The sequence below is a fragment of the Rhinolophus ferrumequinum genome, chromosome 2 (genome assembly GCF_004115265.2).
Source record: "Rhinolophus ferrumequinum isolate MPI-CBG mRhiFer1 chromosome 2, mRhiFer1_v1.p, whole genome shotgun sequence".
In the NCBI taxonomy this organism is placed as follows: Eukaryota; Metazoa; Chordata; class Mammalia; order Chiroptera; family Rhinolophidae; genus Rhinolophus; species Rhinolophus ferrumequinum.
Window position 1 is genome coordinate 59,315,426 of NC_046285.1, and position 16,277 is coordinate 59,331,702.

General features: G+C 43.7%; 1 protein-coding gene across 9 annotated transcripts in view; it reads left to right on the plus strand.

The window, feature by feature from the left end:
- The window catches only part of DGKG (diacylglycerol kinase gamma), a 196,384-nt gene that overhangs the window by 91,713 nt on the left and 88,394 nt on the right, over positions 1-16,277 (plus strand). For all 9 annotated transcript variants that reach the window (XM_033128571.1, XM_033128563.1, XM_033128577.1 and 6 more), the window contains 2 exons: positions 1,798-1,958; positions 9,412-9,476. In XM_033128571.1, the coding sequence (XP_032984462.1) occupies positions 1,798-1,958; positions 9,412-9,476 (226 nt within the window). The remainder of the gene's footprint in view (positions 1-1,797; positions 1,959-9,411; positions 9,477-16,277) is intronic.

The following is a 16,277-nucleotide window of genomic DNA, read 5'->3' on the forward strand; positions in this document are numbered from 1 at the left end:
TGCCTTCCCCAGTAGAACAAGTCAACTTTAGGGTCGAGTCTCCTTTGTTTCCTTCCCAGTGCTCATCCCAGGAGGGACTCACTTAGACAGGTGTTTCTGCATAAAATTCCCCCTTTCCAAACTACTGATCTTCTTCTGAATTAGGACTCAGAATGCAGACTGAAAAGCCACATCACTGTCTATTAAGAGCATCCAGGTCATTGTAGGTCCCCATGGCCATGGGCCCTCATTTTAAAATTCCCCTAAGGAGGAACTCACAGTTGTCACCAGCTTACAGGAGTGAAGGAGAACTTTGCAAACTGCAACAGCCCCGTGAAGCTGGGTGTGCGCCAGAGAGTGAAGTTCAGGTCGGCAAGGAGAGCAGACAGGTCAGGCTGGCAGGCAGAACTGGGGTAGGACTGCAGAAGGCTGATCAATTCAGAGAGAGATTCAAGGCCAGGCCGGGCAGCAGTCAGTGTTCAGAGATTGGTGCATACTAGGTGGACAGGGGAAGAGAAAACAGTAGTCAGCCCTAGGAGGAAGTTGGCAGGCACAGGAAGAGCTGCCAGGGTCCTCGGCCACAGACTGAGACTAGGGACAGGCAGAGTGTGGCCCCATGCTCTGGGCATAGGCAGCATGGCTAGGCACGAATTTCATGCCGGAAACCCAGCCTGTGCTCCCAGATAGCCTCCAGGCCCTAAGCAACACAGTTGCTGCCATTGCTATCCTGTGGGGCATCCCTGAAGGAGGTGACCAAAGCCCTGACAACCGGAAAATACTCTCCAAAGTTGCCTGAAAGGTAAGCAAGAACATGGAGGTGTTATTTGAAAGAAAGGACTGTATCTCCCATTATCCTCTCATCACTTACGATTCACTTTCTATGTTAGTTTTCTATTGTTACGTAACAAATTATCATAAACATAGAGGCTTAAAACATCCATTTACTAGCTCACAGTCCTGTAGGTCAGAAGTCCTGGAACAGGGTGCGTGGGTTCTCTGCTCAGGGCCTCAGAGGCTGAAATCGGGGCACTAGACAGACTATGTTCCTCCCTGAAGGCTCTGGGGTGGGGTGGGGGGGAATTTGCTTCTAAGCTCACTCAGGTTGTTGGCCGAATTCAGTTCTTTGTGGTTGTAGGACTGGTGTCCCCGTGGCCTTGCTGGTTGTAAGCTGGGACCACCCTCATTCCTTGCCAGATGGATCCCTCCATCTTCAAAGCTGGCAACAGAGAAGCTTCCTCACGTTGAATCCCTCTCAAGCTTCAAATCTATTTCTTAAGGAAAAGCCCAGTCCTTTCTGAGGGCTCCCCTGATTAGGTCAGCTCCGCCCAGGTTAATGTCCCTTTCTTAATGTCAACCGTGCCATATAATATATGTAATCATGATGGTGACGGTCCCCTCTTATTCACAGGTCCCATGGGTTTTGAATGGGGTATACACCAGGGGTGTCAGGAATCATGGGGACCATCTTAAAACTCTCTCTACCACACTGTCCATCTCCAACGTGACAGTCTGGGAACAGATCCTTTTTTCTTCCCATCGCCCAGCCCATGGATTCTCTAGGGCTTGCTTTACCCACACAGCCTGCCCACCCTACCCCTGCTACTCTGGCTTTCAAATCTCCCCAGCTTCTTTCTAATGACTCCATATTGTCCTGTCCTTCTCTGTGGCTCAGGGAACCTAAGTGTCTCTGGCCCACAGACACACTGGGGAGCCTCCTGGTTGCAGATGCCCACAGGGTTCCCTGCACTGCCAGATGCCTGTGTATCAACACCAACTTAGCTTTCTAATTTGGGACAAATGCAATTTCATGCTCCACAGGATACGAAGGGGGCAGCCTGACAAAAATCCTGAAGGACATTGAGCAGAGCCCCTTGGTGATGCTGGACCGCTGGCACCTGGAAGTCGTCCCCAGAGAGGAGGTGGAGAATGGGGACCAGGTCCCATACAACATCATGAACAACTATTTCTCCATTGGTGTGGTGAGTTGGCCAGGGATCACCCTTCTGCATGGAAGAGCAATGCCCAGGTGGGCAGAAAGGGTTCTAGTCCTCCACTGTCCCCCTCTGGGTCCATACTCTTTACCTTTCCCGCTGCCCCCAGCCTTGACTTGGGCCCAAGCATCCTCGTCTGTGGCCTGGGTGTGGATACCCTGATGGCACCAAGCCCCTATCCTTGATTATAGAGGAAATTCCTTCCCCTATAATTTTAACTAACAAGACAAGACAGGATATTTCTCAAAATATATAGTCACCCTTTGGATAATTTGAGCAGTTAAAAACAACACCAAGAAATACCCAAGGGGTGAGGTCCAGAGGAGACTCTCACATGAGCTTCCAGGGTTGGAATTCTGATTCTCCAGGGACGACCGCATGGTCCCAAGGTGGCTTGGCGGGCTTAGCTCTCAGAATTCTTTCTCCCCTGTTTTCTCCCATAGTCTCACCCCCATTCCCCACACTCCAAGTGCTGGTAATGCTCTGGGGGCCTCTCCCTTGCCTGACCCCTCCGCCTGTTCCTCCGTGATGCTCCCACAGCCCTCTGTGCTCACCCCATCAGTGCACGCTCTGCATTAGATTGAAGGGACTGGTGTCAGTGCCTGTCTTGTCCCCCAACACACACACACACACACACACACACACACACACACACACACACACGTAGTACCACATTCCTCTTTCTGCCCCCACCCCCAGCACATCTAGTGCAGCTCAGTTAGTGTGTTTTGCTGAGCTCAGCTTCTAGTCCACGGAGGATGGGGTAGACACTGCTTCCCAAACCTCTGGGGACAGGACGGGGAGGAAAGGGATTAGTCATTTCCATAATAGATCTGGGTTTAGGGAGGGAGATGTGACAGACACCAGCATTTATTGAGCACCTGTGTGCTCTCCACGGTGCCGGACTTTGCGTATTCTAGTCCTCAACAGCAGTCCTGCAGGTATCTGTCCCCTCCACCCCCATTTTATAGGTGAGGCCTCAGGCCCCTGGATGAGTTAGGGGCAGAAATAGTACATGCACACTATGCCACACTCTGAAGCCAGCTCCTTCCTCTGGATCCCTGGCTTGGGAATTATGCTGACCAGTTTCATTTGAGTCCCTCCAGACCCAGACTGTGTGATGCCTGCACTCCTCAACCATCCCCACCTGTGCCTCTTTTGGACAGTTTTGGTGGTTAAAAAAGAGAGAGAGAGAGAGAAGAAAAAAATGATAGGACTATTGAGGGAAGAGCATGTTTAAGGAACGCATTTTGTTTTTTAATAAGAAGACTAAAAGGAGAACGATGGAAGAAGAGGGGATTACTGATGAGAATACCTTATGTTTACAGGATTTAAAATTTACCATATTTACAGGTATTTTCTTGATTCTTATGACTACACCGAAGGGCAGTAGTATCTCCATTTTATAGGTGAGGAAACGGAGACAGAGTAAGGGATTTGCCTTCATTTTCTAATCCAGCACTCTGTTTCTTTGACTAAAACAGAAGACAGAAGTATTGCTGGACAGAAGTATTCAGGTTCTGAGAGGATGCAGGTGTTGGACCAGGAGTAAATTCAGGGGTCCCTATGCCCCCATCTGGTTTATCTCCTCAGCCTCCCCTGGCCTCAGTTGTGGGAGACATCTTTCCCTAAGCCTCTGCCAGCTCCCCCTCCAGTGACCCAGGCAGACCCCTCCCTCCTTTTCTTGGCTCAAAGGCCCCTCTCCTCTTTGGACCACCTCCTTCAGGCTCCACTTCCCCCAGTGCAGTCTTCACCTCCTACAAATTAGACATGACTGACAGGTCTGGCATCCAGGAGACTTCTAGAGCATGAGCTTCCCATCATGACAGTTTCACAAAAATTGGTGTCTTTTGCCTATAGTAACTAAGACTTATTACTTGCTAACATTTATTGCGTACCTACTGCACACTAGGTGCAGTTTCCCTGTTGGTAGGTATTATTGTTCTTTTGTGTTTTGTAAGAAGGAACTGTAGCTTAGAAAGATACAGAGACAAGTCCAAGCTGGGGAGTCGGGGAGCCGGGAGGCACTCCGGAGCCCTCTGAGCTGTGGGCCCAGAGCCCTTCAGCCTCTGCACAGCCCCCTCCATCTGCATGCCACCAAACACAGCAGCATTTGGGTGGGGGCAGGTTGTCTCAAAATTTAGTGTGAGATGGCTCACCTATGCCCCTTGTCAGAAATGCAGATTCCACCGCCATGACAGATCCTGATTTGTAATCTAATTTAGTCTGGGCAAGGTCTAGGAATTTGCATTTTTAACAGGCCCTTGAGGTAATTTTGATGCAGACGGTCCCTACCAAGTCTTCAGTGAGTGAAGACAACCCATTAGAGGAAAGAATGGTCAGAGGAAGTGGTTCTTCACAGGAGCAGAAACCAGAACTGAGACAGATGAGGGAGAAGAAAGACACAGAGGCAGGAAAATCAGTACCTAGAAGCAACTAGCCAGAAATGAGAGCTGAACAGCAGGACAGGGTGACCTGCCTGAGAACTTCTAGAGGGCAGGTTACAGTTGTGGCTGCTTTCAGAGTCTGCAGCCCCCAAATTTCTCCCATAACACACCCAGCTCTGGCTGCCAAAAACATGATTCCTAACACCCCGTCCATCTCTGCACAGTATCAAATGCAAAAAACAAAAACAAAGATAAAAAAAACACTCGGTATTAGCTGACCAAATAGATAAACACAGTAAAAGAGAACAGACAAGCTCCCCTAAACTAGGTAACCAAGCCTAATTCCAAGAGCCAAGACTGGTCATGGTTTTAATTCATTCTTTCAAATAAGTGGGAAGGGAGGGAAGAAGACCAGCTAATTGTCCTCCAAGGAAATGCGTATGAACAGATTCTCCAGCACACTCCATGGTCAAGGTATTTATTTGCCCTGGGCTGACTTATGATAATCCAGTATGTTCATCTTTCAAATTATGAAGAACTTCATAGTATTTTTCCTTATGATTTTTTTCATACACCTTTAACTTGTGCATGTTTAATATTTTATTGTGCAGCAGTGAGGAACCAGGGCCGTTTTTTATCTCCTTCATGTGCCCTTAGCCTTCTCTCAATAAAATGTTTGCAGGATGTGTGTGCTCACTCTTTAAAAATTAGAAAGGGAAATTCTTGAGAAAACAAGTAGCCAACACATAACCCTAACAGAATCTGGGGCTGACATTTGCAGAAGCTCTTGCTCCCTATTTGCCTTCCCAAACTTTGTAAGAGGAGAAGTAGGTATGTAAACCAACCCAAGGTTTTACTTCCTTATGATGATTACAGTCAGACCCCTTTGGCAAAGAGAGCCTTGTGAAGTCTTTGCCTCTTTTGAAGGACCTGGAATATCTATTGATATCAAACGCCTGCTGCCTTGCATTTACCAAGGTGATGACAATGACGGTCGCTGTGGTGCCCCCAGATGGGATAAAATTTGTCCTGACAGTTCATTGGTCCCCTTGTTAATGACAGGACCTATTTAATAGCTGGAATGATAAACAAGGCAGGCTCTCCTGGCCCAAGCAGGGAGGGACTGTGGCCTCGTGTCGTCACATTTCCATCACCCACAAACATGCCAGCTCCCCTCCAGTGAAGAGTTAACAGAGTTGCCTTCTTAGTCCCTCTAACTGATAACATCCATTGGCAGGAGATTTTAAACAGTCATTCAGGATGCTACTTCCTCTGACTTCTCTGGCCTCCTCGTCTCTGCTTTTTATTTTTGGATTTGCAGAAATGTCAGGATGGCCAGGTATCAGTGACAGGAAGTTTGGGACTGCGAAATAACTCCTGGGGTATATGTAACTCTGAACGCCTCAACAGCTCTGCTTTCACTGAGCCTTAACAGGATGAGTGAACAGTTAATCCCTTGATTCAATGAAATCTATTTCTGATGTGAGGGGAACCCAGGGGCCAAGGAGAGGCCGCAGCCATCACACTAACCCACGCGCCATGTCCCACCTTACAGACTGTACTTATCAGACTTCACCAGCCAACTTTCCACAATGATACACCTCCTACCCATTAGGGAACTTATAAGTTTTTAAAAACCATAATTTTCCCTGCAACTTTTGGATTCCCCCAACCTGAGGTTTTTCTGTCACCTGCGAGAGCCATGAAGGTACTAAAACAATGGGACTCACTGAAAAGTGTCTTGGATAAAAAGTCTACACTCTTTTTTATGCCATAATTTTACAGAACAATCCAAATTTTAAATAATCTGTCTTATTGTCTCCTCTCTTTTTATCTCTGTAAGTTGGCGACGTGACTTACACCTACATTGTCCAATGTAGTAGCCATTAGCCACATGTAGCTATTGTGTACATGAAATGGGCTACTCTAAATTGAGAGATGATATAGTGTAAAATACACAATACGTTTCAAAAATATGGTATGAAGAAAAAATTTAATATACTCTAGTTTTTATATCAATTACATGTAAGGATAACATTTGTTAATTAAAATACATTTTTAAAATCAATATCCTCTCCTTTCACTTTTTTAATGTAGCTACTAGAAATTTTTTACATTTATTTCTACTGGACCACACTGGCCTAGACATCCCAATATCTCAGCATCCAAATGACTGCTGCTTATCTTTGGAAGGGGAACAAACATCTTTTATCCAACTGTGTCTTTATAATTTTAGTTCAGGGAAGAATAGCTACGTGTCCCCAGTGCTGTCATCTCTTCACCTCACACCTCAAAGAAAGGACCCCAAAGAGTGAGGCCATTAGAAATGCCATCACCACTTCCACAGGTTTGCAATTCCCATCTACACCCCACCCCCTCAGAACAGAAGTTTCATGTTGCCGTAATTATTACCAAGAAAGGGTAGCACTGGTTTCCAACATTTAAATGAAATCACTACTGGATTTAAGTATACCCAGCTCAGTGGATGACACAGAGAAGCTCAACAGAGAGTGAAGGTGAACTGTGACTGTTGTTTTTTAATCCCCAGGTAGGGAAATATGGTCAGTCCTGACCAGCATTGCCTTTTCAAGACTGAACAGCAAAGAAACTGCTAGACTCTCCCTTACTACTTTGTGCATTTACCAAGGAATTACATTGTCAAGTTAGGAACCACATGCATAACTAATAATATTGTAAAAGCTGGTCTTGGGTAAAAGAAATCTTGCAAAACCTAGTAATGAAAAACCAAAGATAATTGGAACTACACAGAAGAAGGGGGCCTGTGCACATATCCCAGAGTATAAAAAAGCCAGGAGCCAGTCACAGCAGCACTAGGGGTGAGGGGGGGAATGAAGTACAAATGGTGCCAGGCAACATGTGATTGCTTTTTACTTTTCTTTTCTTTTCTTTTGCTTTTTTTCCCCGACAGAAGAAAATTAGTGCTTCAAAGGAACACAAGTAGATGGAATGTTTTCTTGAATTCTAGAGAAGTACTTGACAGATGTCATATGAATGTTATTCAGAGTTTTCACTGAAACTTGCTCAGGGAGAGGGAGGTGGGCGAAGTCTGGCAGCATGAAGGACAGCTGCCAGGAGAAGCTATACAGGCTGTCTGTGCCCAGGAGACAGGGGCCTCGTGGGGGGTTGCACATCCTCCCACCGTGTGTCCACAGGGGTGCCTAACTAAGACCTCCAATTCTTGATGTGTCTTAAGCTAAAAACTGAAAAATAAATGCATAACTAGAGATTAAATGTTAAATTCCCAAGACATGATTTCAGCAAGCGGTGCTTGCCAACCACAAAATAAGCCTCCATCCTTGACTTGCCCTCTCTACTTTTCAATAGTGGGCTGCTGGCTGGGTTTACTCTGCTGCCCAGTGCAATGATTTACTCTAATATAAGACCCGGTCATTATAATATAATATAAACCAGGTCTTATATTAATTTTTGCTCCAAAAGACGCATTAGAATTGATGGTCTGGCTAGGTCTTATTTTCAGGAAAACACGGTATTACAAAGCTTCTTCTTTGCTCCTTAACTTGCTTCTGGAGTTTCTGTCCCCACCATTAACCTGTACTTTACTCACCACACACACAGCACATGCTCAAAAAAATGCTTCTTCACTATACTTCCTGGCATTAAAAAAAAAAAAAAATCAGAAAAAAAATATTTGTAGCGTTTCCATATCAAGAAAAGGAATTAATATGCACTAGCTGAAAATTCACTGTCTGGAATTTCAGTTCTCTTTTAGCCACATATTCCAGTAAATGAGATTCTGTATTTTTCCCCCTGCACAAATCTGAATCAGCTCTCTTGTTTCTGTCACTCCCCCTACCCCAACATAATTAGCCTGTTCATTTCTAAAGTCCACCACCTGCACTGAAAGTGCTGGCATAGTGCCTGAGAGGTAAAGGGGCGGCACATAATCTTCTGCTGGAAAATCAGACCATTAGCGGGTGGAAGACCAAGCTTGGGGAGGAAAGATGAGTTCAGTTTTAGATCTACAGCTCAGGGTTGGTTCTAGAAATCTATTAGGTTGGTGCAAAAGTAATTGCGGTTTAAAAGGTTAAAAATAATTGCAAAAATCACAATTACTTTTGCACCAACCTAATACATTTATGGACACAGCACCTAGATGCCAGTAACAACTATGAGAACCCAAGATGGCCCATGGCATGGCGTGTGGGCTGCAGACTGGACTCTGGGCTAAGAAGTTCTGGTCCAAGGACGGAAAGCCCAGAAGCGTGGTGTCACGGGAGCTATCTTCATTGAGAGTTCTGAGGAGCAGGTGGCCAAAAGTGAGGCAAAGACGTGTGCTAATAAGAGGACAGAAAAGTGTCCATAGAATGTAGTAATGAGACTCCTATTGACCTTGGGAAGCGTCGTTTCCGTGGAGCGATCAAGAAGCAGAAGCCAGAAGTTTAAATATATTTTTTTAATTATCTACTAAGCGTCTTACCCAGTGCTACTAATTATTTCTCATGTTATGGATGATTAATATATAACAGCATTTACCAACGTCAGTTTTCTGGTTTTGACAATGTTCTATAGTTATGTAAGAAGCTATCACTGGAGAAAGCTGGGTGAAAGGGACACAGGAACTAACTGTACTATTTTTACAACTTCTTGTGAGGCTTAAAATATTCCAAAATAAGGATTTTTTTTTTAAAGAGTGAATGTGGCAAATCATTTCCAAAGGCTCACATTCACCAGACCACACACACACACACACACACACACACACACACACAGGGACTTCTGCATTCTCACTACTCATAGACCCAAACACCCTCTCTCTCCTCAAAGGTCAGCGGCTGTCCACTTCACTCACCCTGAACTATGGCTGGGCAGAGTAAATATTGCAGGAGTCAACTAGCATAGGCTCTATAAGCATAGATGGCACTAGCCCCTAACCTTGGACCTGGTGTTCTTCCCTGTGAGATGGGCTCTCAGGGTTTGGGGGATTTCAGTGAGAGTGTGTGCTTCCCTTCCTTCCACATTGCATGCTCATGACCACTAACCAGGGATCTGCTTTCTGTCTCTTTCTCTTTCAGGATGCTTCCATTGCACACAGATTCCACGTGATGAGAGAGAAACACCCTGAAAAATTCAACAGCAGGTAAGAGGGTCACGCGGCTGCACCCTGGCTGCACTGCCCGCGCCCCACCCCCGCCCCCGGCCGGTCCAAGGCCCCCACCTGCTCTCACCGGAATGGTTTGGCCCCACCGCCCAGGGAGTTCGCTTTCCTGCCACGTTGCCGGAAGGAGGGCTTCCATTTCCAAGAAAACAATGTCAGAAACCTGCCGCAGCCCGGCCTCTTGTCCCCTCCCAGAGGTTGATGGGCAGAGGGAAGAAGTGTGTTGGGGGAGGAGGAGGAAGGGAGCCATGCGCCCGCCCGTGCGGAGTGGGGTCTGCTCTTGGTTAACTGGAACCCCTCCTGGGGCTTGGCCGCTTTTTGAAAACGTACCGCTCCCCCACCCCCAGCCCCAGCGATTCCTCTGGGGTAGGGGCACAGGCAGGATGGCAGGGGCCTCAGCTTCTCTCCGTCTCAAAGGAGAGGTGGCAGCAGCTCTGGGGCCAGGGCCCCGAGGGCCGAGAGGGCATCGCCTCCGCCTCCCCCAACAGCAGAGGGCAGCAGAGGGACCCCCCTGCGGAGGCGGTGAGACCCTGAGCCCACCAGATGCCAGCCTCAGCCTGCTCACCTTGTGTGAAGTCTGGATCTCAGGTCCAAAATGAAAGGAGACAGAAAACCAGGTCATTTGCAAAGGAAACCAAACCCTTCTTGCTGGCAGGAGGGAATTTGTGAGAAGTGAGTTGTGACTGGCATATAGCTACCCCTGGGATTAAATTACCTTTCTCCTTTTTTCTATTTTTCTTCTCGTTGGTTAATTTCCATCCTTTCTCTTTCCTCTGTTGTACCATTTCAAGATGACGGCTGGGTTCCACTCCACCTAGGGCGGGTGGGGAAAAAGGACTTACATTGAGCCTGATGGGCTGACTTCAGCCCACAGTATTCTCTTTAAAGCAGAAGTCCAGTGTTATCTGATAACATTCTTTTAAAGCCCAACTCCTGAAAAGCACCAGGATTTTCATTCCTACTCCTTTCCGCTGACCCCACAGCCTGAGAGGTTAGCCAGGAAGAAGAAAGGCTTTTTAGGGATCAGAAATTGAACATAATGAAGCCACTTTAGCTTCAGGAAAAGTGATCTGTGGGGATCTAATAGCTGAACTAATCTTAGAGTGTGCATTCTGTCACAGGCAGAGTCCATTGCTCTCTCACACACAAATCATGCACACTCACAAAACACTATTAACATATATACTTCTAGCCCCTATTCCTACTGTAGTCACATACTTACAAATCAAATGATTTCTCACCCTCTTTTTCACTCACATGTATACACAAAATCACTTTTTTTAAAAAAAAGTGCTCCTTCTCATCCATCCATTCCAGATTTTATGGTCCTCTTTCCACACAGGTACACTTATACATACGCAGGCACCTATGCTTGTTAAGATGCCATATGTCTGTGAAATCCATGGGTTTCTGTTCATTCATTCAGCCATTGAATGAATGTATCTTTTGAAAACATACTACGTACCAGGCACTATTCCATAGGTGTTTTGAATAGACAGGTGTGCAGGGCTCTCAGTCCAGTAGTGGAGGCAGACTGGAAGGCAGCTATGCGTGGTGATTTGTGTTAAGTGGTGTGAATCCAGATGGCCTATGGGAACGCACAGCAAGGGCATGGAACTTAGTGTGGAGGGCTTTCCAACAACAGAGCTGCCCAAACCAAGACACAGAAAACAAGTATGCATTTTCTAGGTTGACAAAAAGAGGGGCAACCCAAGGACAAGGAATCAAATGTACAAAAAGCTACTAAGAAGTACAAGAATGCAGCATGCTTGAGGAAGAACAAGCTGTGCAGTGCGGTCAGTTATGTGGTATCTTGGCACAGAAGGTAGCAAAACCTCTGCCGCTGGTAGGAAGCCAGGGGGCAGAAGAAGGGAGAAATTTCTCTGTACTTCAATCATCCATAGGTCAACACATGACATAAATAGAGCAATCATCAATCATCCACATGATTGAGTACAATTAGAAAGATACCTGTCAGAAAAAAAGTTGTAATTGTGCATGTCAGTGCAAAGTATGAACAGATTCATTGTGCTCTGAATGACTGTTTCCTTCTCACTTCTCAGTTCCCAATAACAAGATGACTCTGCAGTTAGTTGCATGCCTCACCCTTCACCTGGTTGAGGTCAAGGTAATGTGGTCACCTAGGATGACAGGCACGGGGATTTGCATTTAAATCCATGTGCCCGTTAATAAGTGAAGATAACAGTGGCATAGAGGTATGCCCTGTTTCACAAGGTCCCTGAACACTCCCTATGAAGAACTTCAGGTCCATCCTGCGTCTACCCTGCCTGCTTGCTTCGGTTGAAAATACCCAGGAGTGCCCAATTTGTCCACTGAGAGGCAGGCGAGCAGCCATTTTCTCCAGGCTTCCTTATTTAGCTTTGGAGCCGGTTTTAAATAGGCAGGTGGTTGTTGCCATGGTTACCCCATTACACCAGCAGCTAAACTTAGGAAGGGCCACAAGGGATAGGAAGAAAGCTTGATACCGGGATTTGGAAATGTAAACGATATTATCAAACAAGGTTTCGTTTTACTTGGCTGAATTTAGGTTTTCCACAGATTGCGGTGCTTCGCTGGATGCCCTTACTGCTAATGCCTGGGACTGGGCCCTCAGGGATAACCCTGAGGTTAAATCTAGGGAGTTGTAACTGTTTTGTTTTTTCTTGTTTTGAACAAGGGAGTGTGACTAGTCAACGCTCGAATTTACCAGGAAACTTGAATCTTTAACATGGCTCACTGAGTTTTCAGGGCTATTCTAACGGAAATTCTTTTTCTTTAATTTAATTTAATTTTTATTAAATTTATTGGGGTGACATTGGTTAATAAACTTATATAGGTTGTAAGTGTACAATTCTATAATGCATCATCTGTATATTGCATTGTGCGTTCACCACCCAAAGTCAGATCTCCTTCTGTCACCATATATTTGATCCCCTTTACCCTCTTTACCTTCCCACCCTTACCCTCTGGTAACCACTAGACAGTTGTCTGTGTCAATGAGTTTTTGTTTGTTTGTTTGTTGCTTTCAGTTTTATATCCCACATATGAGTGAAATTATATGGTTCTTGACTTTTTCTGTCTGGCGTACTTCGCTTCGCATGATAATCTCAAGATCCATCATGTTGACGCAAATGGCAATATGTCATCTTTTCTTATGGCTGAGTAACATTCCATTGTGTATATATACCACATCTTCTTTATCCAATCATCTATCGAAGGACACTTTAGTTGTTTCCATGTCTTGGCCACCGTGAATAATGCTGTAGTGAACATAGGGGTACGTATATCTTTATGGATAAATGTTTTCAGATTTTTGGGGTAGATACCCAGAAGAGGGATTGCTGGATCATATGGTAATTCTATTCTTAATATTTTGAGGAATCTCCATACTTTTCCATAGTGGCTGTACCAATTTACATTCCCACCAACAGTGTATGAGAGTCCTTTACTCCACAGCCTTTCCAACACCTGGCATTACTTGTCTTGTTGATAATAGCCATTCTAAAAGGTGTAAGGTGGTTCTAATAGCTAGTGAAGTTAAGCATCTTTTCATGTATCTGTTGGTCATTTGTATGTCTTCTTCGGAGAAGTGTCTGTTCAGGTCCTTTGCCCAATTTTTAATTGGATTGTTTGTTTTTTTTGTTGTTGAGTTGTATTAAGTTCTTTATATATTTTGGATTTTAGCCCCTAATTGGAGGTGTTGTTTGCAAATATTTTCTTCCATTCAGTTGGTTGCCTCTTTGTTATGTTGATGGTTTCTTTTGCTGTGCTGAAGCTTTTTAGTTTGATGTAGTCCCATTCATTTATTTTTTATTTTACTTCTCTTGCCTTTGAGGTCAAATTCATAAAATCCTTTCTAAGCCCAAGGTCCACAAGTTTAGTACATATGTTTTCTTCCATGCAATTTATTGTTTCAGGTCTTATATTTAGGTCTTTGATCTATTTTGAGTTAGGTTTGGTATATGGAGACAGATAGCAGTCTAGTTTCATTCTTTTGCTCATGGTTTTCCTATTTTCCCAGCACCATTTATTGAAGAAGCTTTCTTCTCTCCATTATATAAGTTTCTGGCTCCTTTGTCAAAAATTATTTTCTATATATGTGGGTTTATTTCTTGGTTCTCAATTTTGTTCCATTGGTCTGTGTGTCTGTTTTTCTGCCAATACCATGCTATTTTGATTATTGTCACTTTGTAGTATAATTTGAAGTCAAGGAATATACCTTCAGCCTTGTTTTTTTTTCCCCCCTCAGGATTCTTTGGCTATTCAAAGTCGTTTGTAATTTCATACAAATCTGATTATTTTTTTGTTCTATTTCTTTAAAAAATGCCATTGAAATTTTGATGGGGACTGCATTAAATCTGTATATTGCTTTGAGTAATATGGCCATTTTAACTGTTGATTCTTTCAATCCATGAGCATGGAATATCTTTCCATTTCTTTGTATCATCTTCAATTTCTTTTAACAATGTCTTGTAGTTTTTAGTGTACATGTCTTTCACATCCTTTGTTAAGTTCACTCCTAGGTATTTTACTGTTTTTGTTGCAATTGCAAAAGGGACTGTTTTTTCATTTCTTTTTCTGAAATATCATTGTTAGTATACAGGAACATGATGGGTTTTTGTGTATTGATTTTGTATCCTGCAAGTTTACTGTATTTGTTTATTGTTTCTAACAGTTTTTTTGTTCGTTTGTTTGTTTGTTTTTGGTTTTTTTTTCTGGTGGAGTCTTTAGGGTTTTCTATATAAAGAATCACGTCTGCAAAAAGTGACCATTTGACTCCTTCAGTCCTAATTTGGATGACTTTTATTTCTTTCTCTTGCCTGATTGCTCTGGCGAGGCCTTCCAACACTATGTTGAATGACAGGAGTGAGAGTGGGCGTCCTTGTTTTGTTCTTGATCTTAGAGGAAAAGCTTTCAGTGTTTCACCATTAAGTATGACATTAGCTGAGGGTTTGTCATATATGGCTTTCATTTTGTTGACATATTTTCCTTCTATACCCATCTTATTAAGTGTTTTATCGTAAATGGATGCTGTATCTTATTAAATGCTTTTTTTCTGCATCTATTGATATGATCATATGATTTTAATCCTTAATTTTGTTTATGTGGTGTATCACATTGACCTATTTGCATATGCTAGCAAGAATTCTTAACCTGAGGCACAGGGCTTCAGGAGCTCTGAGAACACCTTGACATTGTATGTAAGATATTCAATATACTTTTCTGAGGAGAATGTCCATAACTATCAAAAGGTTCTTGAAGGGGCCCGTAATCCTCAAGTGGTTAAAAGTCACCGTTCTGAGACCTCTTTGAATCCTAAGAGGCATCAAATTATGACTCGACCATAGGGGTTTCAGGAAAGTCTTTCCCTTGTGTAGAAAGATCTCTACACAAGTCGTTGCCAGGGAAGGTGATTGGTTGCACAAAACTAATTTATGTTCCCTGGCAGAATTGCTTTGTTAATGGAGCAAGAACCAGACCCAACGATGCAGGAAGATGAGCCAAGGGTGATAGTCAAGGGCAAAAAAGGCCTCATGGCAGAGATGGGGCTATTTTTGATACATCCTGTTTCCTAATCATTGACAGGCTAGTTATTAATTGCTGATTTAGGAATGTCGTAAAAATTATCGTCTCATTGTTGACATAAACAACAGAAGAGTGAATACAAGAGGATTCAAGAGTAAGTAAGACATGGTCCCTGCCTTGAAGAAATTCATAAACTAGCAAAGAAGGGAAATACATACAAGGAAGGTACATTTCGTAGGTAATATAGTGTACAGGAAGTTGTATATTATAAGACACTTATTAATGGTTTCATCCCAGACATCACTTGTAAATGAGTTGTTTCGCGTGCAGAAATAGAGTTATAAGGGAACTAAACTCAGAACATTAATTTCTTTAGCTAGCTCCGACTAGATACCAGGGGATAAACTAGGTTTTTAAAATACATTAGCTTATTTAAATCACAAAACAACCCTACAAGGTAAATGTTTGCATTTCCATTTTACAAATAAAGGAACTGTGGCTGGGAGAAGCCAAGTCACCTAACTGAGGTCAACTTTTTAAGCAATAGAGTTGATATGATTCTTTTTTTTAATTGAGATATTATTGACATATAACATATTAGTTTCAGGTGTACAACATAGTGATTCAATATTTGTATATATTGTGAAATGATCACCACAGTGAGTCTGATATGATTCTAACCTAGCTCCTAACTCCAGAGTTCAAACTCCGTTTACTTAAGCACCTGCTGTCTCCCACAGATTTCATTTAGCAAACGTCTATTGTATATCACACACTCTGATGGGTACTTACTATACATAATCTCATTCAGGGCTCCCAATAACATGCTAAGTTATTGCGCTACTTATTGTGCTAGTAGCATGTAAGTGCTACTGTCCCCTTTTAAGAGATGAAGAAATTGAGGCTAAGTGCTAAAGTGAAGCTCTCAGCACTTCCATCCACTCTTATGAATTGTCTCTGTGGGAAAACGACTGCTGAGTTCTAAAGGGGGACCACAGGAACACCACCCACTCTTAGCTTGTGTGGTGTGACTCTCCTCCCTATCTCAATGTCCAGAGCGAGGGGCAAGACAATTACATGATTTGCAGAGTCAGTACAAAATATGGGACCCCTTGGTCAAAAATTATTAAGAATTTCAAGGCAGTGACAGCACACCATTAAAACAAGCACAGGGCCCTTCTTTCTAAGAATGAGGCCCTGTAAGGCTATATAGATCTCACAGTCATGAGCTGGCCCTGGCAAGGAGAGAAGAGTGAA